General features: G+C 44.0%; 1 protein-coding gene across 5 annotated transcripts in view; it reads right to left on the bottom strand.

Moving 5' to 3' along the window:
• Positions 1-26761, bottom strand: part of ADAP2 (ArfGAP with dual PH domains 2) — a 36779-nt gene extending 10018 nt beyond the window's left edge. For 3 of the 5 annotated variants that reach the window (XM_069089885.1, XM_069089886.1, XM_069089887.1), the window contains exons 1-8: positions 26516-26760; positions 25775-25905; positions 23168-23259; positions 19892-19971; positions 17154-17266; positions 15355-15501; positions 10015-10098; positions 2822-2884 (exon numbers count right to left, since the gene is read on the bottom strand). In XM_069089885.1, coding sequence (XP_068945986.1) covers positions 2822-2884; positions 10015-10098; positions 15355-15501; positions 17154-17266; positions 19892-19971; positions 23168-23259; positions 25775-25905; positions 26516-26609 — 804 coding nt within the window. In that variant the 5' untranslated portion in view covers positions 26610-26760. Of the gene's footprint in view, positions 1-2821; positions 2885-10014; positions 10099-15354; positions 15502-17153; positions 17267-19891; positions 19972-23167; positions 23260-25774; positions 25906-26515 lie in introns of all 5 variants that reach the window. The other 2 variants (XM_069089889.1, XM_069089888.1) reach the window with 2 other exon arrangements.
• Between the last annotated feature and the right edge of the window lie 658 nt (positions 26762-27419).

Genomic DNA, 27419 nt, shown 5'->3' with positions numbered 1-27419 from the left:
GACCTTATAACTCCCTCAATCATATCCCCTCCCTGATGGGCCTTCTCAGGCTCTGAAAATGTAGGCTCCTTGACCAAAAAGGAAAATAACAAATGCTGGAGAGACTATGGGAAAATGAATACATTGATGCATTATTGGGAGAGCTATAAACTGGTCCAGTCTTTCCGGAAACTAATTTGAAAATGTGCCCCCAGGGGCGGCCAGGTAGCACAGCGAGTAAGAGCACTGGCTCCAGTGTTGAGAAGACCTGGAGATCGAATCCCGGGCTCAGACACTTTGCACCCACCCAGAAACACCTGGCCGTGTAACCTTGAGCAAGTTACTTAACCCCAATTGCTTAGGGGCGGCCAGGTGGCTCAGCGAGTAAGAGCATCAGCTCCAGTGTAGGGATGACCTGGATCAAATCCGGGCTCAGATGCTCAGCACCACACCCAGAAATAACTGGCTGTGTAACCTTGAGCAAGTTACTTAACCCCGATTGCTTTAAAAAAAATGTGCCCCCAAAGTTACTAAACTGTACATATCCTTTGACCCAGTGACACCCCTACTAGGTCTGAACCCCAAAGAGATCAAAGAGAGAGGAAAAGAACCCAGAAGTACAAAAGTTTTTATAGCAACTATTTTTGTGTTGGCAAAGGACTGGAAACTAAGAGATCGATTGAACAAGGTGTGGTATGTGAATGTTATGGAATACTATTGTAGATGTTGTTCAGGCATTTCAGCCATGTCTGACATTTTGTGGCCTTATTTGGGGTTTTCTTGGCAAGGATACCAGAGTGGTTTGCCATTTCCTGCTCCAGCTCATTTTACAGATGAGGAAACTGAAGCAAATGGTTAGGTAATTTGCCAGGGTCACACAGCTAGTAAGTGTCTGAGACTGTATTTGAACTCAGGTCTTCCTGACTCCAAGCCTGGTGCTCTACCCTAGCTATAAGAAATGATGACAAGGATAGTTTTAGAGAAACCTGGGAAGACTTGTATGAACTGATGCAGAGTGAGATGAGTGGAAGCAGAACAATTTATACTACAACACAAATGAATCTGAAAGACTTAGCAACTCTTATTAACACAATGACCAGCTGTGACTCCAGAGAAATCACAATGAAACACGCCACTCACCTGATAAAGTGGTGATATACTCAGTGAAGATATACATGGGCAATGTGTGAATTTGTTTTACTTAACTATATATGTTTGAAACAGGAATTATGTTTCTCTCTCTCAGTGGGGGTGGGTAGGAAGGAGAGAAGAAAGCTTTCTATTGATTGAAAAATTTTCAAAAAGAAAATGAAGCCACCACCATACACCCACCTCTGCCATCTCCACCAAGCTCCTCTCTCTCTTTCTGAGCTGTGGTCTAGAAGCCAGTAGGTAACCCTTTCATCAGGAAACAGATATTTCCCTTTCTCAGGCTGTGGGCAAGACGTCTCAGAAAAAGGAAGCCCAGAAGAGCTGACATGTCAGCTGCTCAGGACAAAAATTCAGGCCTTAAACTGAAACCAGTCCCAGCCCCAACCCATTCTAGCATGTAAGTCATGGGTCTGGGGGATGACGTAGTGACTCTGAGTCATGGGGACAGTCAAAAAAGGAGTCTGAGGAGCCTATTTTGTTCCCTCTGTGAACCAGATACAGGGTCCCCAAGCACAAAGGAAAGAAAAAGGACTATGTGTGAGCCTGTAGGTATGTACCCTTACACAGGTACATGTACAAATGAGTCTTTATATAAAGTTAGCCTATGTGTACTTGGGCAGGGTGGCAGAGCGAACTTGGAGTGAGAAAGATCTGCTTTCATATCCTGCCTCTGACTCTTACTAGCTCTGTAACCCTAGGGAAATCCCTTGTTCTCAGTGAGCTTCAGTGTCCTTCTCTGAAAATGGGAATAACAGCATCAGCATCAAATGAGATCATGCATCATACAGTGCTACGAAAACCTCAAAGTGCTATGTAAGTGTGAGTTATTTTCATTAAGTCTGCGGGCTATTTTCTTGAGCTTAAAGTTGCTTAAATCTGAATACATTGGACTTCCTGTTTTTAGTTGCTTGGAAATACACCAGTCTGACACTGGCCTAATTTAACAGCAGGATGGGATAGGGGCTGTGCTCTTTCTCTACTTCTGCATGAACAGTGTTCCTTCAGAATTATCTTCTATTTATCTTGCACATGATAATATGTTTGCATGTTGAATGTGAGCTGCTTGAGGGCAAGAGAATTTCATTTTGAATTCAAGAGAATCCAGTTCATAGTAGGTCTTAATAAATACTTGCTGACTGATTGATGTCACTGAAGAGATTTTACTGTTTACTTGTGATTGCCCAGAAGGTGGGGTGGAGAGGAAGGGTAGTAGCTAGGTGGTAAGGTAGACATAGCGCTCAACCTGGAGTCAAGAAGCCCTGTGTTCGAGTCTGGTCTCAGACACTAGTTTTATAAACCCTAGACAAATCATTTAACCTCTGCCCACCTCAGTTTCCTCATCTGTAAAATGGGGATAATAATAACCCCTGTCTTCAAGTTGTTGTGAGGACAAAATAAAATTCCATTTGTAAAATGCTTTGCAATCCTTAAAGGACTATATAAATGCTATCTGCTAATAATCAGGCTGAGTTTAAGGGATGTGTCCAACTTTTTCACTTTGACTTGGGAAGTTCAAATAACACTGCTTTTTGGGGGGCAGGGGGAGGTGTCTTCACCAGGGTTCTTCATCTAAGAGACCCAGGGCAAACTGATTTAGAGAGGTGCCTCCCTCCTACCTTCCCCAACCATTTCCCAAGCCTCTCTCTCCCACCATACTAGCTCCCCCTATCCTCCCTGCCTGAAAGCATACCTTTGGACCAGTCTTTTCCATATAGCCTTGTTTGAGGTAATTCCTGGTGATGTGAGGCAGGAGCTAGGATGGAAAGAGAGGCAAACACTGATTTCCCATTCACTCCAGCATGGTCCACTCCAGCTCAAAGCCCACCCACCACAATGTGTTATCAAGGTTGTAGTTGAACTTGTAACTAAATCGAAGTCTAGAATGGAGAAGGAGGTGTGCTTGCTGTCCATGGGGTTACAGTCAGAGCATGAGGGGTTGCAACATTGCTACAGAAGTAGAATCACTGCCAGGTAGGAGATAGAGGACATCTTCTAGTAGAAGAGCTCTCTGTCTTCTCTGGCTGGGGAAGTTGAAGGGGTGAAGGGCCATTTCAAAAGCATCTTGTTGACTTTTTTTTTTTTTTGGCATTTTGGAGGGGGAAGGGCAGGACAGTAGGGGTTAAGTGACTTGACCAAGGTCACACAGCTAGTAAGTGTTAAATGTCTGAGGCCACATTTGAACTCAGGTCCTCCTGACTCTAGGGCAGGTGCTCTATTCACTGTACAACCTAGTCACTTCTTGCTGATTCTTTTTAACCCTACCTACCAACCTTTGTTAGAGAGGCTTGGAAAGTCTGTTGAAAAGGGCAAGCTATCTCACCCTCATGGCATGGAGTTACTCCTATACCCGACTCTTTCAATGTATTTTCTATCTCTCCCCCATTGGCTCATTCCCTATAAACATGCCCGTGTCTCTCCCATTCTTAAAAAAAAACTCACTTGATCCTCCCATCTCCAAGAAATATTGTCCTATATCTCTTCTGTCCTCTGTAACTAAACTCCTTAAAAATGCCATCAACAATAGAAATCTCCACTCCCTTTCCTCTCACTTTCTTCTTAACCCCTTACAATTTGGCTTCTGACCTCATTATTCCACCAAAACTCCTCTCTCCAAAGTGACCAATGCTCTCTTAGTTGCCAAATCCAGTGATCTTCCTCAATTCACACTTTCCTTGACGTCTCTGCAGCCTTTGACACTGGTGATCAATCTCTCCCCCTTGATGTTCTCTTCTCTCTAAGTTTTCAGGACACCCCCTTCTCTCTCCTGATTCTCCTCCCACCTCTCTGACCATTCATTCTCAGTCCCCTTTGCAGGATCCTCCTCTAGACATACCCTCTAGCCACAGGTGTCCCTCAGGGTTCTGTCCTAGGCCTTTTCAGCTGGTGATTCCATCATCTCTATGTTAAAGGTTCTCAATTCTACCTTTCTTACCCTAACCTCTCAGCTGAGGTCCAATCCCTCATCTCGAGCTGCCTTTCAGACTTCTCAAACTGGATGCCCAGTAGACATCTTAAACTCAATACACCCAAATCAGAACTCTTCTTCCCCCAAACCCTCCCCTCCTCCTCCCTTCCCTATTACTGTAGAAGACAGTGCCATCGTTCCAATCCCCCAGATTTACAAGCTAGGAGTCATCCTGGATGCCTCACTATATCACATCCTCCCCTATCCAAGCTATTGCCAAGACCTGATGATTTTCCCTTTGCAACATCTTTCATAAATGCCTCCTTCTCTCCTCAGGACAGTGTCAGCATCCTTGTACAGGCCCTCATCACTTGACCCCAGTATCATTGCAATGAGTTACTGATGGTCTGCCTGCCTCAAGTCTCTCCCCAATCCAATCCACCCTCCATTCAGCCACCAAAGTGATTTTCCCAAAGTACAGGTCTGACCACGTTACTACCTCCACTTAATAAACCCCAGTAGTTCCCTATTGTCTCCAGGATCATATGCAAAATGCTGTGTTTGGCATTCAAAGCCCTTCATAACCTGACCCCTCTTACCTTTCCAGTCTCACACCTTGCTCCCCAACATGTCCCCTTTGATCCAGTGACACTGGCTTCCTTGCTGTTCCATGAACAAGACACTCCATCTCTCTGTTCTGGGCATTTTCTCTGGCTGTCCCCCATGTTTGGAATGTTTCCCTTAAGTACCAACTAAAATCTTGTCTTCTACAGAAAATCTTTCCAAATCCCTCTTAATCCTAGTGCCTTCCCTCTCAATTATTTCTTATTTAGCCTATATGTAACTTGATTCATAAATTTGGAGCTAGAAAGGACCTCAGAGGCCTCAGGTCCACTGCCCTCATTTTACAGATGAAAAAAACTGAGGTCCATAGAAGTTATATTACTTGTCTAAGGTTACCAGTACATGTTTTTTTTTTTTTTAAGCAATCGGGGTTAAGTAACTTGCTCAAGGTTACACAGCCAGTTATTTCTGGGTGTGGTGCTGAGTATCTGAGCCCGGATTTGATCCAGATCATCCCAACACTGGAGCCAGTGCTCTTACTCGCTGAGCCACCTGGCCGCCCCTAAGCAATTGGGGTTAAGTAACTTGCTCAAGGTTACATGGCCAGGTGTTTCTGGGTGGGTGCTAAGTGTCTGAGCCTGGGATTCGATCTCCAGGTCTTCTCAACACTGGAGCCAGTGCTCTTACTCGCTGTGCTACCTGGCCGCCCCAGTTACCAGTACATGTTAAAGGCAAGATTTGCCCTACTGTCTTCCTGTCTCCTCATGTCTTTACTCATCTATTACGCCACCACCAGCTTTCCCTCAAGTTCTTCAAACAGCAGTTTACCATCTGAGACTATAAGAAAAATCTGAACAAATTCATGAGTCTCATGAGGCCCCTCCAAACTTGAGAGTCTACACAAAGCAGTGAGGGAAAGGGGGAAAGAGTTTAAGGTTCTGAGCTCAAGTGCACGGTCTGGCAGCAAAGAGTACAAGGAGGAAGCAGGGAATGGGAGAGTTCAGAGGAGCTGCCTCTGTAGGGCAGAAGTGAAGATTCTGAGATGGGGAGCATTGAGAACTGAAAACTGGGAGGGGAGGCTGAAAAAAACTGAAAAAGTACTACCCAAGACTCAATAGTGAACAGTGAGGGGAGAGAGCAGACTGGGGGAGGGGAAAAAATAGGGAGAAAATTTGTAACTCAAAATCTTGTGGAAATGAATGATGTAAACTAAAAAAATACCAAAAAAGAGAGGAAAAAAAAGTAAAAGAGTGAACAGTGAAGGTCAAACAATGGTAGGTGGTTGGTGGAGGGAAATTGATCAAGGAGATGAGTAAGGTTGCTAGTATCAGGCCTGACATCATGGAGGGAGCTATGGAGGAGGAAGCAGGTCCAAGGAAGGATACAAAGGTTCTGTATCATGATGGAAAGAGCAGTTCATTTAAGAGGTGGGTTCAAGCCTTGTTCTGGTACAATCTAACAGTGTAACCTTGGGCCAGTTGCTTGACCCCTCTGGAGCTCGGTTTTGGTCTCTCTAAAAATGAGAGAATTGGACTAAATAATCTAGAAGTGATCTAATGCTTCATTATTCTAAATCAGGCTCAGATAATTATTTGGGATAACAGACCCCAAGAAGAGGAAAAGCCTGGAAGGGAGAGGAGATGAGGGCTGGGGTGGGGAGGGGAAGGAAGATAAAGGATTAAGACGGTTGAGGGAAAGGATGGGAATGAGAATGCTGACCAGTGACTAACTTCCCACTGATAGGTCAGCAACATTTTTAAAGCCATTTCAGGTCAAATATTCTAAACATTTGTACTTTGTCCTGTTTGTTGTTGAATTGTTTTTAGTCATGTCTAACTCTTCATGACCCCATTTGGGATTTTCTTGGCAGAGATACTGGAGTGGTTTGTCATTTTCTTCCCGGACTCATTTTACAGATGAGGAACTGAGGCCAATGGGGTGAAGTGACTGACCCAGGGTCACACAGCTAGTAAGGGTCTGAAGCTGGAGTTGAACTTAGGAAGATGAGTTTTCCTGACTCCAAGCTGAGTGCTCTATGCCCTCTGGTGATACCTAGCTGCCCCACTTTGTCCTCCTATGGTCTTCCAAAGAGATCCCTCTCCCCTGAGACCCATAGAAAACCCTGCAAGAGGGGAGGGTTGCTTCCCAGGTCCAAAACCCAACAATGCATCCCCCTTCCATTTCATCAGTTCAGAAGCTTTCCTGTCCCCACCCCATAATCCCAATGGAAAACACTTACCACCTCGAAAATATGCTTGGCTTGGTTTCCAGCCCTTTGGCCCCCCCTTCCACTTTTTCCCTCCCTCTCCCCCCCACACCTCTGTCCAAACCCTCAGTCTGGCATACTCTTCCTGTTTCTCACCCCATCTCTGTCTGTGTCCCAGTCAACTCCTTCCTTAAAAAGACAGCTAGACGCCAGGCTTCTGAAGGTAGATGAGTCAGATCTGTCCTGTTCCCTTCCTGGTTCAGTGGTAATGGAAACTATCCAGCCTGCCTCCCTGGGCAGGTGACTGTCTTTGTTATTTGTCCTTCATTGTCCAAGAGAACCATGACATCGGGAAGGTGACACTATGACTTGCATTCTCCCTGCGGCCCGTCCATTCCACTAGGTCAGGGGCACAGCAGCACCTTCCACGGTACTGACGCATAGTAGGCATACACGCTTATTGAATTGAATGGAAGGCCCTGGGTTCTAATGCTAGCCCTGCCCAGATTTCAGGCTAGAGGGATCTTTAGAGGTCAATCAGTCTTGAGGTGGGGAAAGTGACCTGGTCCAGGTTACATAAACAATCAGATCCTCCTCTGACTCCAAATGCAACATTCTTCCCACAACATCACACTGTGTAACCTATGAGACTTAGTTTCTCATTCTGTGAAATGGGGAGAATAATACCCATCCAACCATTCTCATGAGGTCATTCTGAGGATTAAATGTGAAAGTGAATGGAAGATGCATTTTAGGGAGGGATAAGGGAATGACAGGGGGCTGTTGAATTACTCTCCCTGAAGCACACTTTTTACGATGTCACTCTCCTGCTCAAAAGCCAGCAATAGCTCCCCATTGCCTACTGCATCAAGGCCAAACTCTTTAGCTTGGCATTTGCAGCCCTCTGTGATCTAGCACCAACTTCCTTTTCCAGGTTTCTCTCTCTGTGCTCCCCTCATCACATCTCCATCTCTCCCAGACAAACAGCAGGCTATAAAATGGGGATAACTCAACAGCCCTGACACAACTCCTATGTGCTGTCTACTCAGCCACAGACGCTCAGCTCCTTCCCCCAACCATGACGTGTTCTTTGATTTCTCTGCCTTAAATTACCTTTGCCTACTCAGAAATCCCACACTATGTTGTTTGCCTTTAGCATCAGAGACAGCGTCTGTAGCATAGTGAACAGAAAGTTGGCCTAGGAGTGAGGAAGGCCTGGGTTCAAGTGTTGTCTCTAATGCATACTTGCTGTTTGATCCTAGATAAGTCATTTAACATCTCAATCACCCAGGGGACTCAAATTCCAAGATGCATCAGAAGTGCCAGTCTATATTAGTAGAGGGAATCTCTTCTTACAGAAGTCCCTGAACTGTTCAGAGTTCTAAGCCAAATGCATTTTTCACATCTGTTTTGTCCCATTACTCATTTCTTTAAGAGGGGCATTTTGGACATGGCAAGACCTGTATGAACTGATGCAAAGTGAAGCAAGAAGAATCAGGAGATCATTGTGCACAATGAAAGCAATGTTCTAATGATGATCTCTGGAACAATGCAATGTCTCAAGACAATTCTAAAGGACTCATGATGAAAAATGCCATCCTCCTCCAGAGAGAACTGATGAACTCTGAGTAAAAACTGAAGTATAATTTTCTGATTTTTTTCTTGCTTTTTAAAAAAAATATGGCTAGTAGGGAAATATGTTTTCACATGTATAATTGATATATTGTTTGCCTCCTCAGCAGATGGGAGAAGGGGTGGAAGGGAAAGAATTTAGAACTAAAAAATTTAAAAAGAAAAGAATCTTTAAAATAATTAATTAAGGGGCAGCTAAGTCTCGAAATGAATAGAGTACTGGCCCTGGAGTCAGGAGGACCTGGGTTCAGATCCGGCCTCAGACACTTAACACACACACACACACACACACACACACACACACACAAACTAGCCATGTGACCTTGGGCAAATCACTTAACCCCAATTGCCCTCCAAAAAGGGGGGGGAATAATTAATTAAAATGTTTTGGGGGACATTTTGGTATGAAAGGTATTAAAGGAAGGGTGTGCTAGTAAGTATTTAACAACCAGCTCAGGGGGAGGCAAGGGGAGAAATGTATGCACAACATATTTAAGTTTAGTTATTTAACATTTTTTCCATTGTTTTCTTAAGTCTAGACAATCAAAACAAGAACTCAAACCTTGATCTATAGCATTTACTTATTTCTAAAATGTCGATGTTCATACTGAAAAACTTAACAATCAGGCTTTCTCTGGTTTAAGCTGGTTCTAGCATACCCCTACAGGAAGGTGTGGTGGAGAAAGAGCTGGCCTCAAAGCAGGGCAGATCTGAGTTGGAGTCCTACCTTTGACATGTTCTGGTGTGACCTTCAGTGCTCTAAGCAACCAGTTGAGGAAATTTCCTACCTGTGAGTACCTTGAAATCCCAGGTACAGTTCCATCTTTATATAAGGAAGTAACCATGCCCAGAAATAACTGGTAACCTTGAGCAAGTTACTTAACCCCAAATGCTTAAAAAATAAAATGAGGATGATAAAAACACCACCTATCGCATAATGTTATTGGGAGAAAAGTGGTTTGTAAACCTTAAAATTCTCAAGGGTGTGAGTTACTGTTATCATCATCACCATCATCCTGGTTGCAAAGGTGTCCCCAAGGAGGCTGGTAAAATTCTTTGTTAGCCTTGGTTGGAACAGAAGTTGCTGTGACCCTGGGAAACCCCTGCAAGACTTGTAACCTCCAGCCTCCCAGGAGATGGAGCATGGAAGCATAGGATCCTACATCTAGAATTGGAGCCCTCAGAGACTAGTCTAATCTCACTTTACAGATGAGGAAACTAAGGTGCAAAGTAGTTGTCATACAGTTAGTTCATTTCAAGGGCAGGTCTTTGGCTCCTTTTAGAGCCTACCCTCCAATGAGTCTCAGGGTCTCCTGGCATTCAGTTTAAAAGCAAAAGAGGACCTTTTCAACCCCATAACTCCCAATCCATCCTGACAAAGGCTCAGGGCTGGGGTGCTTGGGAAATCCAAAGAACAGGAATTTCTTCCCTCTTCCCTTTTCATAGAAGACTGGGCATAAACGTGTCTCTGCTCAGCAGGACTGAGACTCAGGAGAAAATTAAAGATTGTAGCATAGGGATGGAGCAGGAGGAATGTAGAAAAATCCATTGAAATTAGGGCTCTTGTGTAGCTCACCTCGGACTCTGGGAGCTCAGGAAAGGCTATTTTCAGGTAGTGTAGACGGGCTGCTCGGAGGGCATTGAACCAATCCACTATCTCCTGCAGAAATACATAAAAATAGGGCCAAGGCAGTCAGTGAAGTGGGGAGCCAGGCTCCCTACTTCTGGGGAGTGGAGATTAGATAGCTTTCCTGACTGATAAAGAGTATCAGTCATGTGCCATCTACTCAGCCACACGACACTCAGCTCCTTCCCCCCCACCCCCACAAAAAAAAAACACGATTAGTATTCTCTTATTCTACATAATCTTGTCTAATTTTCAAAGCATTATTCCAAATCTTGACCCTGCTTCCCTCCTAAACTCCAAGAAAAAGTCCTTTATATTTGCATTCTCCAAACATTTTTTATCATCTATCCCTATCAGTAAAAATCAGTAAAAAAAAAAAATGCGTATTTACTAATTTATAAATTACGTATATTATATTTATAAATTTATGTATACTAAGAGTTGTACTAGTAATTATGCACATTATAAAACCTTAAACAAAAATGGAAATTATAAAATGTTGAGATAAAGAGGAAATTCTATTGGATCCTAGAGTCAATAGAGAGCCTTGGTTGAAACAGAAGTTGCTGTGATCCTGGGAAACCACTGCAAGACTTGTAACCTCCAGCCTCCCAGGAGATGGAGCATGGAAGCATAGGATCCTACATCTAGAGTTGGAGCCCTCAGAGACTATCTAGTCTAATCTCACTTTATATATGAGGAAACTGAAGTGCCAATAAACCAATACACATTGGAGTTTATTGAATAGGGGAGCAATAGGGAAAAACATGCACTTGAGGAAAATCACTTTGGTAGCTGTGTGGAGGTTGGGTTGGAGGACCTTGAGGCAGGGAGCCTAATTATGAGTCAGAGGAGAGGTAGGGTGGTAGAAATGTGAGAAGAGAGGAGATAGATATAATATATCACATCCATCAACAAGGTGAGTCAACAAGTGTTGGCAGCTGATCAGTATGTTGGGTAAGGGAGAGTTAGGAATAAGGATGATTCTCAAAGTTATGAACCTAGGCACCTAGAAGAAAAGTAGTGCTCTTAAGAGAAATAGAAACATAACAGAAAGAGATAAGAGAACAGGGGAAAGAGTGAGTTTTGCATTGGATATTGAGTTTGAGATACCAGTAAGACATCCAGTGGGAAATGTCCACTGGGCAGTTGGTGACACAAGACTGGAACTCAGGAGAAAGTCTAGGGCTGGATATAGGGATTTGGGAGTTAAGTCTTCTACACAGAGATGATAATGGAACCATGGAAGCTGATGAGATCACTCAGAGAGAGGATGTAGTGATAGAAAAAATAGGGGCCTAGGACAGAGCCTCAGGGTGTGTATGGTATACCCAGAGTTAGGGGGTGAGATATGATGCTCAGACCATGATCCAGCAAAGGAAACGGAGAAGAAGCATCCAGACAGGTAGCAAGACAAGGGTCACGAAACCCCAAGAGTATGTCCAGGAGGAGAGGATGACCAACATTGGAGAAAAGTCAAGAACAATGAAGACTTAAGGAAAAATCCACTGGATTGGCCATGAAGAGATCACTGGCAACTTTGAAAGGATCAATTTCAATGAAGTATCAAGAGGTCAACAGGTTTACAAAAAAGTGAAGGTAATGAGTGTCAAGGTGAGAGGAGATGGTTAACCTTGAAGTTTGCAATATGAGGTAGTGAAGGAAAACACTAAATTTGGAACCTGAGGATCTGAGTTCAAATTCGGATTTTGCTACTTACTACTCTACAACCTTGGACAAATCATTTCATTTGATCAGGCTCCAGTTTAATTATTTGTATAATGAGGAGATTCGACTAGATCACAAGTATCAAACAGATGACCTATAGACCTGATGCAACCCAAAATGCTCTGGGATATGAACAGAACCAGATTAAAATGTAGTGGGGAAATAGTTAACAAAATAAATAAAAATACAATAAAATAGATAATGTCAATATGTAGTTTTCTAAGGCAATATGTGGCCCCAAGGACACTTGTGTATGGTTTAGTGGCCTCCCATCCTTTCTATGTGAGTTTGACACCATTGGACTAGATGGACCCCTTCCCTTCCCTTCCCTGAGGTCCCTTCCAGGGCTGACTAGATGGTCCTATCTACCTTAATTCTTTGGTCTCTATTATCCAGGAGGTTGCTAAGTCACAATCCTACTTTTACACTTTCTTCTATCTGTCTCCTCTCTACTCACAGAGCCACAACCTAGCTTTAAGGCCTTTATCATCATTCTTTTTTGTCTTTCTCAATGGTCTCCAAACCCTCTCAATCCACCCTTCACGTTTATGGACCAGACTCTCTTCCAGAAACACAGAGCTGCTCAAAACCTTTCAGTGGATCCTTTTTGACTCAAGGATAAAATCTGAACTTCTTGCCTTGGAGTTCAAGGCTGTCTACAACCCATCTTTCCAGTTTTATTTCACATAATTTCCTCACATCTACTGTCCATTCTACCCAAACTAGACTGTCATATGCCTCTCTGTCCTGCTGCTTCTGGGCATTTCCAAAGGTCCTCCCCCATGTCTAGAATTCAAATCCTTCTCATCTCTCTTTGTTGACATCCTCCCCTCTCTTTGAAGCTCAACCATCTCCTCCACAAAACCTGCCTCCAGCCCGGATGAAAGTGTCTGTCTTGCCTTCAACTTCTTTGCAAGCCCTTTGAATCTCTCCTTTGCTCCTGTCATATCTCACTTTGGATTATGCTGATTTGCCTGTATCCACTTTTCTCACCTTTGTAATCCCAGCATCTAGCACAGACTTTGGCCCTTAGTAGATTCTTAATAAATGCCTGTTATTTTTTGACCAAATTAAAACATCAAAATATCTCATGAGTCTATCTAAAATACAATTGACTTAGATGACCAGAGTAGCCTCAAAAAGAAAAAAAAAGGGGATTACTGAGACATCTTCTTTAAAACACTGAGAACAGAAGACTAGAGAGAAGCATAGACAAGCAGCACAGCTTTGAAAGTTACAGATTGGCCTAATAATATATATATATATATATATACATATATATATATAATTTTTCAAAGCAAGCCCTACATAATAGAGAGCTTCAGTTTTATGTAAAATAATCTTTTGTTCTCTTCTATATGGGAATGTTGGGCAGGGAGGCAGGGAGGGTAGCTGGGAAGGGCTTTATTAAATTCAAAATTAAAAAAAAATTTTAAAAAGACTGGCCTTGATCATGGGACTATCAGCATCCATGCTCAATCCTTTCACAGTATATAACACGAGCAGCCAAAATGTTACTGACATTTCAAAAGTGCCTTCCATTTGATCTGGTTATATATTATAAGTACAGAGTTGTTTGCATAATATCTACACCATTAGAAGGTAAGTTCCTTGAGGGTAGGTACCATGTTTTTCCCTTTCTTTCCTCAGGTTTATAAGGTGTCTGGCACTGAAAAAGTGACTGGTAAATACTTATTGACTGAGTGAGTGTGTCCCTTGAAGTGGGCTGCGCAGATAGCAGAAAATGGCATTTGGGAGGTGCAGAACTAGAGTCAGGAGCCAGGGAGTATTGAAGACCCAACTTGTTCAGGCTGCTATTCAGGATGAGTCTAGGCTTGGTGGCTATTGTCAGAACTGCTCCAAGCACACTGTGAGAAATGAGGGGTGCATGGAAAGAGCCTTGGATTTGGAACCAGAAGACCTTAGTTCCTAATCTTGGTCCTACCTACCACCTGTGTAGTCTTGGAGACGATATTTTACTTCTCTGGATCTCAATTTGTCCCTCTGTAAAATGAGAGGTTCCATTAAATGACCTCTTAAGGCTCTTTTCAGATTTAACTTGGATTCTTTTTGTGGTCTCTGGGAACAACTCCAACCAGCTCACCAAAGCCAATGGTTGAATTGTCCGGGTGAGTATTTATACCTCAGAAATTTGTAAACAGTACAAATCAGGACTTGACTTATTTTTTTTTTACTTAATAAAGTGATGGAGAAAATGACAATAAAGAGAAGTAAACTAGAAGGCATGTCATGTGTACTTTTTTTTTCTGGAGAGTCAGCTGTTAAACATTTACCAACATTCCACTGGGTAGATTCATACCTGTGATTTTATTAGCAGAGGGAATTCCCAGTTTGGAAACTCCCTCTACCAGTGAAAATGCCACATCTTTTCTGGGACCTAATCTTGTTGCCTTTACCCTGAAAAGTTAAAATGACTTGCCCAGGGTGATGGAGTTAGAATGTTTCAGAAGAAGGACATGGACTCAGGCCTTTCGGATTTCAAGACTGGCCTCTCTACCATACTACATGCCTCCCAATCTGTATTCCTATGACAGGGACAGGTATTAGGATTCCCAGAAGGTCCCCTCCTCCTCTATTGTTGGTTACAAATCAAGAAAAAACATTTGGTCTCTATAGATTTCTGCTTTTCTCTGAGGCTCTCAGGTATTGGCCAGCCTACAATTGGTCACACCAAGAAGGGAGCTGAAAACCTAAAACAGGTAGCCTCTGCCCTACAACTGGTATTAATTACCCCATTGTTGATAATAATAAAGATAATGACGACTGGCATTTATGTAACATTTACAAACTGCTTTACAGAATTCTATCATTTGACTCTCCCAAGGTGATGTAGATTGAACAAATATTTCCATTTTATAGATGATTAAAAGGAGCTTGAGAGATCGGGTTACTTATCTAAGGTCCCACAGATGGTTAGTAGCAGAGCCAAGATCTGAATGGTTCCGTCTTGCCTATACTAAAGCCCAGGACTATTTAAAACAAGGACTGGTCCCTTGCTCAGCCTCTCTCTACTTGGATTCTCTAGACTCTCTGTTGCCTGGTCTCCCCAAACTACAGACCAGACTCCATCTCCACCTCTGTGTTTGACCCTTTGCTCCCTTCCTGTCCCTCTATGCTCATGCTGATCCCCTGGACCTCTCAACCTGAACTGCTTCACTACATTTCGGACCAAGGTACCCAATTGCTCTCCTCCAATTTCTCTGATTGGGCATCCCATCCACCACCACCCTCACACTGAACTTAAATCTTCTACCCTCAGTGGACTCCCTATACCCCCAGGACTCCCTCATACTAATTGATTTCCTCTTTGTGATTCATTACTACCTAAAAAAAAAACCCTGCCCCTGGGGTTGCCTGGTCTCTGGTCTGCCTTGTTCTGATGCCCCCCAGATTTAGTGATTAGAGGTTAGTTAAGGTAATGCCTTTCATCCACGGAGGGAGAATGTCAAGATACTGAGGAGAGTGATTAAGAACAGAGATTACATTAGTCAGCCAGAGGACCCTGGCCAGGAATCCTAAAAGGGGCTCTGAGCTATTTACCTTCCCACTCTCATGATATACAAAGAGGTTTCTAGTATTGCCATCTCTCTTGTAGGTGATCTGCAGCCCATGTGGGTTTCCTATCTTCTCTGTCTGGAATGTGGCATTCAAGTCCTTTATGCTGATGACAGCTTTGGGTGTTTTTCCCTGAAAGAGAAACAAATCACCTTGCAGAAATAATCCCTTTACTAGACTAGAAGTTGTTGGAGGCAGAGCCCCTTTATTATTCATATTTCCTATCTCCCTAATGCTCTACACATAGTAGGCACTTAATAAGTGTTTATTGAATGAGTAGATGAATGAAAGGAGAGTGATAGGCAGCATGGTGGCCCTTTCCATCAAATGCCTCTCAGCTCCTAATTCAGCTAACCTACAGATATTCACAGTCTCACATGTCCAACTCAGCTACCACAGCTTCAAGAGTTTTCCCTTGGGGCAGCCAGGTTGCACAGCGAGTAAGAGAACCGGCCCCAGTGTCCGGATGACCTGGGGATCGAATCCAGGCTCAGACACTTAGTACCCACCCAGAAACACCTGGCCGTGTAACCTTAAGCAAGTTACTTAACCCCGATTGCTTTAAAAAAAAAAAAGAGTATTCCCTTCCAGGGTCAGGTCCTGCCTCTTACCTTCATGTTGTCACTCCCATGAGAATGTACACTACTTGAGGGCAGGGTCTGATTTTGCATTTGTATCCCCAGCACTTAGCACTGTGCCTGATACATAATCAGTGCTTACTGACTGACTCTCTTGCCCTGTTCAATGAGCTCAGGGAGACATGGTCAAGGCATCAGGAGACCTTGGCTCCAGCTCTGGGTCAAACACTTCCTAACTTCATGACCTTAGGCAAAGGGTTTAACCTCTCTGAGTTAGTTTCTTCATTGGTAAAGAGGGATCTTGGGTCCATAGATTTAGAGCCAGGGGGCCCTTGGAGATCATCTAGTCCTGCTCCCTCCTTTTAAAGATTTGCCATTTGCACTGTTAGCTGGATGCTGACTTCTCTTAATACCCAAGGTCCTTTGGGCCTTGCCATCTGCCTTGCTAGCTTAAGTACTTCCTGGCCTTTTTGTCTAACATATAGTGAACATGAGAATGAACTCTCCTCTATGTGTTGTTGTTCAGTCATTTGTCAGTCATATCCAACTCTTCATTGGCCCCATTTGGGGTTTCCCTGGCAAAGATACTTAGAGAGGTTTGCTTTTTCCTTCTCCAGCTCATTTTACAGATGAGGAAACTGAGGTAAACAGGGTTAAGGGACGTGCACAGATAGTACATGTCTAAGAGAGTACATGTCTAATGCCAGATCTGAACTCAGGTCTTCCTGACTCCCAAACCAGCATTCTATCCACTGTACCACCTAGCTGCTCTCCTTTATGTATTATATCCTTTTAATTAAAATGTGAGCTCTTTGAGAGCAGGGACTGCCTCAATTATCTATCCCAGCTCTAAAAGGATAGTAAGAGCTTAACAACCATTTTTCATTCATTGCTGTAGTTTAAGAATACCCTTGGTACTAGGGTAGAATTGACCACAGTTGATCCCTCTATCGGGATAATGGTTGACCCTATTGATCCTGGGGTTCTTAACCTTTGTGTGTATCATAGATCCCTTTGGCAATCCAGTAACATCTATGTTCCCCTTCTCAGAATAACATTTTTCAAATGCACAAAGTATAATACATGGAATTACAAAGGAAATCAATTATACTGAAATGCAATTATTGAATTTTTTTAAAAAAACAAGTTTATAAACCCAGATTCGGAACTCTATTCCAACCTATCAGAACCAACAGTAACACTTACCTCTTCTTTAGTGTAGTATTCCAAAAAGCCTTCTTTTGCCAGAAGGACAAACTTCCTCTTCAGGTACTGTCCGTTGTCCCTTCCCCGCTTCCATAGGTAACCTTCTCGGTTGCCTTTAGTCAACAAATATGAGAAACAGACCCATCAATGTCTATGGCCCTACTCCTAAATCCCCTCACCAAAGAAACCCTGGATTGATTCGGTTACTTCAGTTCAACAAGACTGGAAGCTGCTCCCTGCCGCCAAATGTTGTCCAGAAGAATATGGCGGAAGAAGCATGGGACTTGGACTCAGGTGAGACCTGCATTAGGAGGTATGCTCTTCACCTAAAGCAGAACCTGGTATTTAATAACTACTTGTTGGTTGATTAATTGACCCAAACCCAGCCTCTGATACTTAACAGGTGTGTTACCATGGATGACCACGGATAACTCTCTTAGCCTCAATTTCTTAATCTTGATGATAATACCAGCAGCACTCTCCTTATGGAGTTATATAATACACATAAAGAGTTTTGTCAACTCCAAAGAGTCATCTTCATTGTTATCAAAAGGATCAAAAGTGTAGATAATGCCTATGGAAGACACATAGGGGTCCAAGCAGTCCACAGCATAATGAAAGCACAAACATGCCCAAAAGTGGGCAAAAAAGAAAACATCAAAGATGTGTCTAATGTGGAAGAGTTAAGCCAGTCATGCGACCAGAGCAAGGATGAGCAGATGGACTGCCTAACAGACCACAGAACTATCACTGAGATGATAAAGGAGTTAGGAGGCCATCAGAATGTTGGGGAGATCTTCTCTGGAGGAATGTGGAAAAGCACTCAAAAAAAAAAAAAGCAAAGGATGAGAAGGCATTCTGATTGGTGTTCTGAGTGGCATTAGCATCAATGAGAGCAGAGATAGATGCCAGGTGTCCAAAGCTATTTTTGAAAAAGCCCTAAGACTTTTGGGACACTGTACTTCAGAAGTTCTAAGTTAAGGACCTCTGTCCTAAGTGAGAAGAGCCATTGCTGACCCCTTTCCCCAAGGATCCACCAAATCTAATGCAGTTTTGTCATTCACATATGGGTTATTTAATTTGTGAATTAACTGTAGCAGTATTTAAAAGAGGAAGCTGGAAAAATAAACAAACGAATTGTTTTTTAAAGAGGTCTCTGGGCCATCAGAGCCACCAGAGAGCTCGTCCCTTCAAGCTCTAGAGCTATAATTCTCTGTGTGACTTAGGAAAGCAATTTTATTTCTCTGGGCCTCAGTTTCCTCATCTATAAAACTCAAGGGTTGAACTAGAGATCCCTTTCAGCTCTTTGTCTCTGATCCTGTAAATAGAAAATCCCAGACTGGCTATCCCAAAGTACTATATATAAATTCACTTAATCTCCATTAACACATTCTGTAGTCTAATCATAATGACTTAATAGGACTAAGGCTAAGGACTAGACCTATTATTTCATTAGTAAGGGAAATGCTCAAGTGAGGAAACTCCCTCTACCAATGCAGGTAACGTATTATCTTAGAAGGTTGCCTTGGACAAGTCAAATGACTTGCTCAGGGTCATGCAGCCATTTTCAATCAGAGGTAGGACTTGAACCCAGATCTTCCTGGCAACAAGAGCTCAAACACATAGCAGTTTATGGTTTCAGAGCCCTATAGAAAGCTCGGTTCATTTGATTTGATCCACCTTCATGAAGAAGGTGGCACAGTACTATCTCCATTTTACAGATGACTAAACTGAGCCTTGGGGAGGCTAAGCAACTTGAACCTATGCTGGTGTGGTCCACTGTGCCAGGTTCTCCGGAATTAGATGGTGTTTGTATTATCTGTGCTACTGGTCCTTCTCATTGGCCCCAGATAGCTGAAAACTGACTACACTTATTTGGTAATCATAATCAGTTACTCAATCAACAAGCACTTGTTAAGTGCCTACTGTATGCCAGGCACTGCGCTAAGCAGGGGGAAATGCACAGAAAAGCAAAAGACAGTCCCTGCTCTCAAGGAGATCGGTCTAATGGAGGAAACAACACGCCAACAAACACGCGCAAGCAAGTTCTATTCGGGATAAACCGTTAACAATTAGCAGAAGGGAAGCACTAGAATCAAGACAGGCTGGGAAAGGCTTCCCGTAGAAGAAGGGGGGATTCCTCTGCAAACAGCATTGATTTTATCTATTTGGGCAATAGCCCAAAGTCCCAGAATTATGTCTAGCTGAAATCCATCGAAAAAGATGAGAAGGATGGAAACCAGCAGCGCCTTCTCCTCCATCACGGAGTGTGGAGAGCCAGTGTCAGAGGCAAGAAGACCTATGTCAGACGCAACACGGCTGTGTGACTCTGGGTAAACCTTTTACTCTTTCTGGGTCTAGTTTCCTTCTTTGTAAAGTGGAGGCAATTGGATTCGTTAGCCTCTAAGGTCCCTAATAAATATATGATCCTGGGAAAGTTACAACTTTTCAGTGTCTTGTGAAACTCTCCTACAATAAATTACAGGGCAGGTTCTGATCTGCTACTGGTGGACATAAAGTAAGTTTTCTCATCAAAAATTTCCCTCTATGAGTGAAATCACAGAAAAGGAATCAGACTACCTCATCTTTAAGGACTCTTCCTACCTTGAATCTATTATCTTTACATAAAACAAAACTGGGCAGCCAGCATCCCTCTGTTAAAATTCTGCCCACGACACTGAAGTCACATCTCCTTGTGCCCATAAATACACAGACTTTAATGGTAGAATCTGCCTTACCAGAGATGGTCCAGGTGAGGCTGCCAGCCACAAACTCCTGTCTCTCATATTTGGCTCGGATCCATTGCTCCTTTAAGACCCTGAAGAGACAAAGGCTGTAGTTAGTTAACTGGTTTGTTCTTTGCTCTGGAAGAGGACCACAACATCAGGGAGATGATCATATGACTTGCAATTGAATTTGATGTGAGTGAAGGAGGACTGTGCAATGTCACCAGTCTCACTTTTAAGCTCTTGATGAAATTCCTATAGCTGGATGGAAACCAGAGGTACAGCCCCATACTAGCTTCCTAGCTTCGTGATCTTAGGCAATGGTTTAATCTCTCTGAGCCTGTTGAGCCTAAGCCATTGGTAAAGTAGGATCCTAGAATCCTGGATTTAGAGGTGAAAGAAGGTCTTAAAGGTCACTTAGTCCAACTCCTTCCATTTAAATATTTGCATTTTCTTTTTATAGACTTTTAATGTCAATTTTTAAGATTCTTTTTATATTTTTAGTTCCAAATTCTCTCCCTCATTGCAGCTCCTTCCGTACCCGTTAAGAAGGCAAGCAATATGATGACCATTATGCAGATTTGTGTCTTCCATCACCGATTGGATTCTGACCCCCTCCATGACCTACATCTCTTCTGGAGACATCCCCAAGCCCTACTCCACTCTTCACTCTTTTTTTTTTGTTTGAGGGGCAATTGGGGTTGTGACTTGCCCAAGGTCACATGGCTAGTTTTTGTGTTAAGTGTCTGAGGCTGGATTTGAACTCAGGTCCTCCTGGACTCCAGGGCTGCCCTAGCTACACCTAGCTGCCCCTGCTCTTAACTCTTGAAGGCACTGTCCTCTAGGTAGGGAACCATCTTCCCTGACATTGCTTCCCCAGGTTCTCAGGACCTTGCCTTCTGCTCTACCCTTTCCCTACCCAAGTCTTTCTGGCCTTGTCCTTCCATAAAGAGAACATGAAGAGGAGCCCTCTTGTAGGTGCTCTATCTCCCAATTAGAATGTGAGCTCCTCGAGGGCAGGGACTGTCTGGATTTTCCATTTGTATGCTCAGCACTTAGCAGAGAGCTTGGAATGGAGGGAGTACTTAAAAAGTGCTTTTCCATCCATTCCAGATAAAGAAATGCCTCCCTTATGGCCCTCATAGGGTTGGATCAAATAAGTCGTGAAAGCTCTTTGAAAACTGACATGATAGATATAGATATGGATATAGATAGTACAGATATCAATTTGGTTAGATATGGATATATAGGGGAAACCAGGTGTTACAGTGGAGAGAGCACTGGAGATGGACTCAGGAAGATGTGTAATGTGCTTAGCATCAATTTCTGCATATGGTAAATGCTATTATTATTAGTTATTATCTATCTATCTATGCCAGTTATCATCACCTTCACTCGAAGGGCATCTACTCCATACCATTACAGCCGCTGTTTCAGGACAGCAACCTTAGAATGGCAAGACTGGCCTCTGGGATCCAATGCCTCACTCTAGAACATTTCAAACCCTTTCACTGCATTTCAAAACTTTCTCCCCAATTCAATTCAATTCAAGTTAACAAGTACTTTATCAGATGCCTACCAACACTTAAGTTCTGGGTAATGCAAAGACAAAACTCAGTTCCTGCCCTCAGGGAGTTTACATTCTACTTACTTTATTCCAAAGCTAGGAGATACCTGGCTTTTTACCTTTTTAACTTACTTTTACCAACCTACTTAGGCTGCTACGTAGTGAACAGGCTGAGTTTGGGGCACAATCAGTACTATCTCTTGTAAAGGAAACTTGGTTCTTCCCTTGAGCCATCCTAGGCAATCATTTTAAATGGTGAGATGGTCACTAGATCCAAAGAAGCCCACAAAACCATGCAAGTCAAGGGGGTCAGATCTCAACTCCATCTCAAGAATACCCATGAAACTACCCAAGCCATCAAGGTTCCATATCTGAAAAGGAATCAAATACATAAAGATGGTGTCATTAAAGAAACAACATATTCTTTCCTGTCAGTATAACAGGGGAGTTGACAGGTATGGCCAAGGTAAGCAGAGAGGGTCATGGAGTTCTTGCTGCATATGCTCAAAAATGTAGAAAGTGGTGGAGAGCCAAAAGGTTTGGATGTGGATTCTCTTGTCCAGATCAATTAATTAATTAAGTCTGTCCAGATTAATAAGGCTCCCAAAATGCAGGTATGCTTACAGAGTTCCTGGACCAATCCTCTCACACATGAGTTCTCCTTAAAATTTTGATATGATATTTACTGAAAATGAAAAACTCGTTCCTAAGCCAGAAGAGGAGATTACTCAAAAGATGCCCCAAAGGAAATGAAGAAACCAAAACTTATTTCTTGGGAGTAAATGTGACTTGAACATGCAAAGAAAAGTGGAATTAAAATGTTTTTTTTTTTTTTAAAGAGAGAAGTCAGAACCCATTCTATCCAACATTCACTCCTGACTCCTAGTCAACCCAGTTTCTTCTGGAACCAGGATTTACCAGAGCTTGAAGGGACCTTAGAAGCTATTTAATACAAATTCAGGGGAGGAAATGGGATTTCCCCCAGAAGGGTGGTGACTTGTCAAAGGTCATACTAACTAATGAAGAAACTATGAGTAGAACCCAAGACTCCTAGCTGCCATGCCAATGAGACTTCCCCTCCATCACACTGCCTCTCTGAAGATGAAGTCACCTAGAAGACTTTGGCCTTGATATCAGGAAAAACATATACATTTAGAGCTGTCTCAAAGGGGAATAAATAAGCTGCCTTCAGAATGAGCAGGTTCACCCTCCTGGTGGGTCTTCAAAAAAAACTAGACAACCACTTGTCTGGTGGAATATCCTGGGGGTTCCTTTCTTATAGGGTCTGCATTAGAAGGCTGCTGAGGAGCTTTTCAGCTCTCAGATTCTGTGATTCTGTGACCCAAATTCTGGTTAGATTAGTAGCCAACCAAGCATCAGTTCTTTCCGTGAGCAAGGAGAGATGAAAGAGCTTGAAGATCAGAATGATATAGTGCATATCAGGCACTGGGCTTGATGTCAGAAAGACCTGGGTTTGAATCCTTCCTCAGACACTTCTTAACTGTGCTATCTTGGATGAGTAATTTAACCTTTCTTAGCCTGAGGACCTCTCATCTCTCATCTGTAAAATGAGGGAATTGGACATAATGGCCTTCCAAGACCCTTCCAACTCTAAATGTATGATTTTATGAGGGCTTGAGGGTCCATGACAGAGGGTTCTTTGACTTGGATGATAGTAATGGGAGGGGGACTGTCTCAGACCCTAAAAGAACCCCACTTACAGGCAGTCCTCAGACTGGGGGATGTAGTAGAAAGCGGGGACTTTTGCTTCGTATTTTGCCTTGGAACAGAGGTTTCCGTTTCGTGTCATAAACTGAAAAACAAAAGTCAGCTTGGTGACTGGTCTCTGAAGCATCAGTGTCTGGGCCTGGGCCCTTCCTCCTCTCCAGCCCCCGCCCTTCCCCCCTGCCCTTTGCACTCCCCCATTTCCCTGCATGATCTTAGAACCTAAAATGTGAAACGAAACCACAGAATGTGCAGACAAATCTATCCTTTCCTGTATTTCAAGGGAGGCACTCCATGGTCACGGGAAGAGGCTGCTGTCCTGGTCCTAGAGTCAGGGCTGGCAATTCTGCCATAAGCTTAATGTCTCCAAGCTCCAATGGTGAGCTCTAACCACAGGCAGCTGGGGAACCAATGGGGAAGACAGACCAGACTGGCATACTGCTGGCCAGGATAGTGGAAGAGCAGGCTCTGCCAGGATTGCCTGCCAGGAGAGCAGAAGTATCCACATTATTGAACCAGGTAAATGCCTGCAGACAGGAAGAAGCATTTAGGGGCTTAACAATTGGATTAGCCACACATCTGATTTTTCCCTTTTGACCTGGATGCTTTGACATCTTGTAGCCCCTGAGACAAACTACAGGGGGTGCTGAAAACAGTGGCTACTGCTGGACCATCACCGACCAGGATAGATGAGTGCCCAGGGAGGAACAGAATGCCAATCCTGCCATAATCACTGTTAACATTTATACAAAGCTTACACACTCTTTGCCCATGTTCTTTCCCTTGATCCTCACAACCTGAACCACCTACAAGCATTATTATTATCCTCCCTTTTTTACAGATGAGAAAACTGATTTTAAAAGGTTCAAGGACCTTGTCCAAAGTCACAGAGTTCAGACGAGGCAAAGCTGGGAAGACAACCAAAGTCTTCTGATTCCAAATCCCCAAGCATTCTCTGCTCTGTCACAGTGAACCTTTTAGTTAAAATATTTGTGCATGGACATAGTTAACTCTCTATCATCCATGTTCACTTTCTAGATTACCTGGGGGATCATATAAACACCCAGTTAGTTGCTTAGTAACCAGCACATTTGTGGACAGTTTCCTAGCCATCAGCGTGCTATAGGTCTGGAAATGCAAGTGTGTGTGTGTGTGTGTGTGTGTGTGTGTGTGTGTGATTTCTTTGTTGTAGGAAACTCCCTTCACTGCTACAGCTTGACAGCGGCTCTGCACCATACAGTCTTGGAGAGTTTTCCTGCGACACTAAGAGCTTAAATGACTTAAAGTTTCAATGTCAATATGTGTTAGAGTTGGGATTTGAACTCAGGTCTTACTGACTCGAAGACTCGAAGTAAGTCAGTTTCTGTCTACTATGCCAAAATGTATCTTGCATTCTCATTTTAACATCGACCTGAGCTGAGCTGTAAAGAGGTAAATCTTTGGGGTGGGGGGAGGACTGGGTTCTCTTTCCCCAGTCAGAGAGATTAGGGGGGATTATCCGATATTTGGGGATTTTACAGCCACCTCTACCCTCTGTGAGGGAGGCAGCCTGACAATGGGAGAGAGATGGCTGCTGAACCGGGAAGACCTGACTCTAACACCTTCCCCAGCACATACTGACTGGCTCCCCTCCACCACACACTCTGTGATCCTGCCAGAATTACATGTTCCTTAAATACATACATATGCCTTTCCATGTTGCATCTCCTTGCCTTTGTACAGATCTGTCCCTTGTGCCTAGAATACTCCCCCTCTCCCTCCTCTCCCCATCTTCCTCTCCTCCCCCTCCCTGTTGAATCCTTGGCTTCCTTCAAGGCTCAGCTCAAATGTCACCTTCCATTGGAAGTCTTTCCTGGTCCTCTGCCAGGTGCTAGAGCCTTGACCTTTAAACTGCTCCGTGGTGTCTAGCATATATCTACTTATGCACCTGCTTCTGACTGCCGCTTTGGAATGTAAATTCCTTGAGGGCAGAGACTATTTTTTGTCTTTTCTTTTTCTCTCTAGCTCTTAACACAGTGCCAGACACATAAGTGCATAATAAATGCTGAATTACTAGGGATGGTTGACTCGACTTAACCTTGCAGTGCCCAAGGCAACTCTCTAAGACTAAATTGTAGAGAAGGGGTCAGATCTGTCTCGGTAGAGGGAATTTCTCATCTAGGAGTTCCCTATACCAGTGAAATCAGAGGTCCAGTGCCTGAGCAGGGATAAAGGAAGATTAGCCCCAGGGCAACCCATTAGTATCATCTTTACATCTGAGAGATGGGAATATGTGGGGCCAGCCTTGAACACTGCTGCTTTGGGTTCAGCGTTTCTTGGCCGGGTCATCCCCCTTTCTTGGTGTTGGGGGAAAAGCACTGGCTTGGGACGCAAGAGACCTGAGTTCAATTCCCCTCCGTGTAGGTATCTGACATGGAGTTATGTGGTATGACAAGCTTTTGGTCGCCAGACTGTTGTCTCCTCAGCAGAATGTAAGTGCCTTTGGGCAAATCGCTTCTCTCCCAGCCTCAGTTTCCTCCGCTATAAAAGGAGAGAATCCGGGAGTCCCTGTCATCTCTGACATTCTTCCGCCTGTGATTTTCTAGCCCCGTTCCCCCTTCTACCTCCACGACACTGTCATCCCAGAAGTCGAGTCGGACCGATTTCACTTTACTGATCTCAGGGAAGTTCCGGTGCACTCCAGAACAATTCAGGCAGATGAAAACCCCCAGCTTGTAAGAGGCCCAGTCGGGATCTGCAGAGGGAAGAGAGGACGCTAGAAAAGTGGGCTGGGGTGAGACTGAGGTGCAAACAGATAGCCCAGAGTGCTGCTGGCACTTTGGGAAGCAGGGGTGGATTGTGGTGCGTGGGGATGGGGCTGGTGCACAGCCTAAGGGACACGTAGAGAAAAACCTGGCTTTGAGCGAGTCTGGGAATCAGGGCTACTGGCTCTAATTTCCATCCCAACACCAACTCTTAGAAAGCATTTTAAGGGAGTGCCTTCTTAACTTCAAAATCCTCCCACTCCCCCTCTCCCCCAACAGGTGGACACCTCACCCGAGCAGGAGTCTTACTGAATGCTCAACAGCCTCGTTGAAAGAACAGTGAATCAGAGTGAAGACAAACTACTGGAAGGTCCATTTCTAAGGGTATAGGAAAGACTGGGCTAGGAAATACCAAGACAATGAGGAGGGAAAAGCGGGTTTGGGCAAGGGAGCCAGTAGATAGGCAGATGCAAGAGAAGACTGAGGACTTCAGTCGGGTGTACGTCCGACTGCTGGGCGGCTCTGGATGCTAAGGGTCCAGGTCGGGGGATGGGCTATCACCAGGCGCAGCCGGGACTCCGAGGTCTCTGGGTCTCTTACCTGGCGCCCCGCAGTCGGCGCACACCCCATTACCGGTGCCAGCTGCCCGCAGCAGCTCCAGCAGGCGCTTCTTATTGTGCTCCCGGTCCCCCATAGCCCTCCAGCGGCTCCCTGCTCATCCAGTGCGGCACCCCAGACGTGTTCGGGGTTCCTGGAGAGCCCTGGCTCCGGCCATGGTGTGCGCGTCAGGGACTCTCTGCGCTGTGGCTCGCCTCTCATGGGGAAGAGTGACCGCTCGGAGCAGAGCCGACGCCCTGGCCCGCCCCACTCCACTCAGTCCCCGCCCAGACAAGGCCTTCAGATTTGGGTTTGTTTGGTTTTTTTTTTAATTTACATATTAGCAGTGTCTGTATTTGTGAGAGAGACTACCTGTGCTTATGTCCTTGTAAAGGTGGACATTGGAGGTTGCGTGGCGCAGTGTGAAAAGCGTTGAACTTGGAGTGACGCTACTCGATTCCAATTCCACCTCCAGCTCTTCCTAGCTGTGTGATCTTGAACTAATTGGTTCATTTTCCCGGACCTCAGTCTCCTCATCTGCAAAATGGCCTTTATAATTGAGGAAACTGAAGTCCGGGGAAAGTTAAGAGATTTGCCTAAGGATACCAAATAGAATTTGAACTCAAGTCCTCTGACTGGACCACACTGTTCTGGAGTTGGCAAGACCAGAGTTCAAATATGACCTCAGATTTGCTGCACAAATCACTTACTCTCTCTCAACCTCATTTTCCTTCTGTAAAATGGAGATCATAATAGAGCGCACACACGCACCCTGCCAGGATCGTTGTTTGCACAAAATAAGAGAATAGTTGTAGGGCACTTTGTAAACTTGCAAGAGTTATATTACTGACCTCACAGCGATGTTGCGAAGGACAAATGAAATAATTATGTAAAGTGCTTTGAAACC

The sequence above is a fragment of the Petaurus breviceps genome, unplaced genomic scaffold (assembly GCF_028583685.1).
Source record: "Petaurus breviceps papuanus isolate PSGF00001 unplaced genomic scaffold, PetGlider_PUasm1.0 186, whole genome shotgun sequence".
In the NCBI taxonomy this organism is placed as follows: domain Eukaryota; kingdom Metazoa; phylum Chordata; class Mammalia; order Diprotodontia; family Petauridae; genus Petaurus; species Petaurus breviceps.
This window is presented reverse-complemented; position numbering and strand designations above follow the sequence as displayed.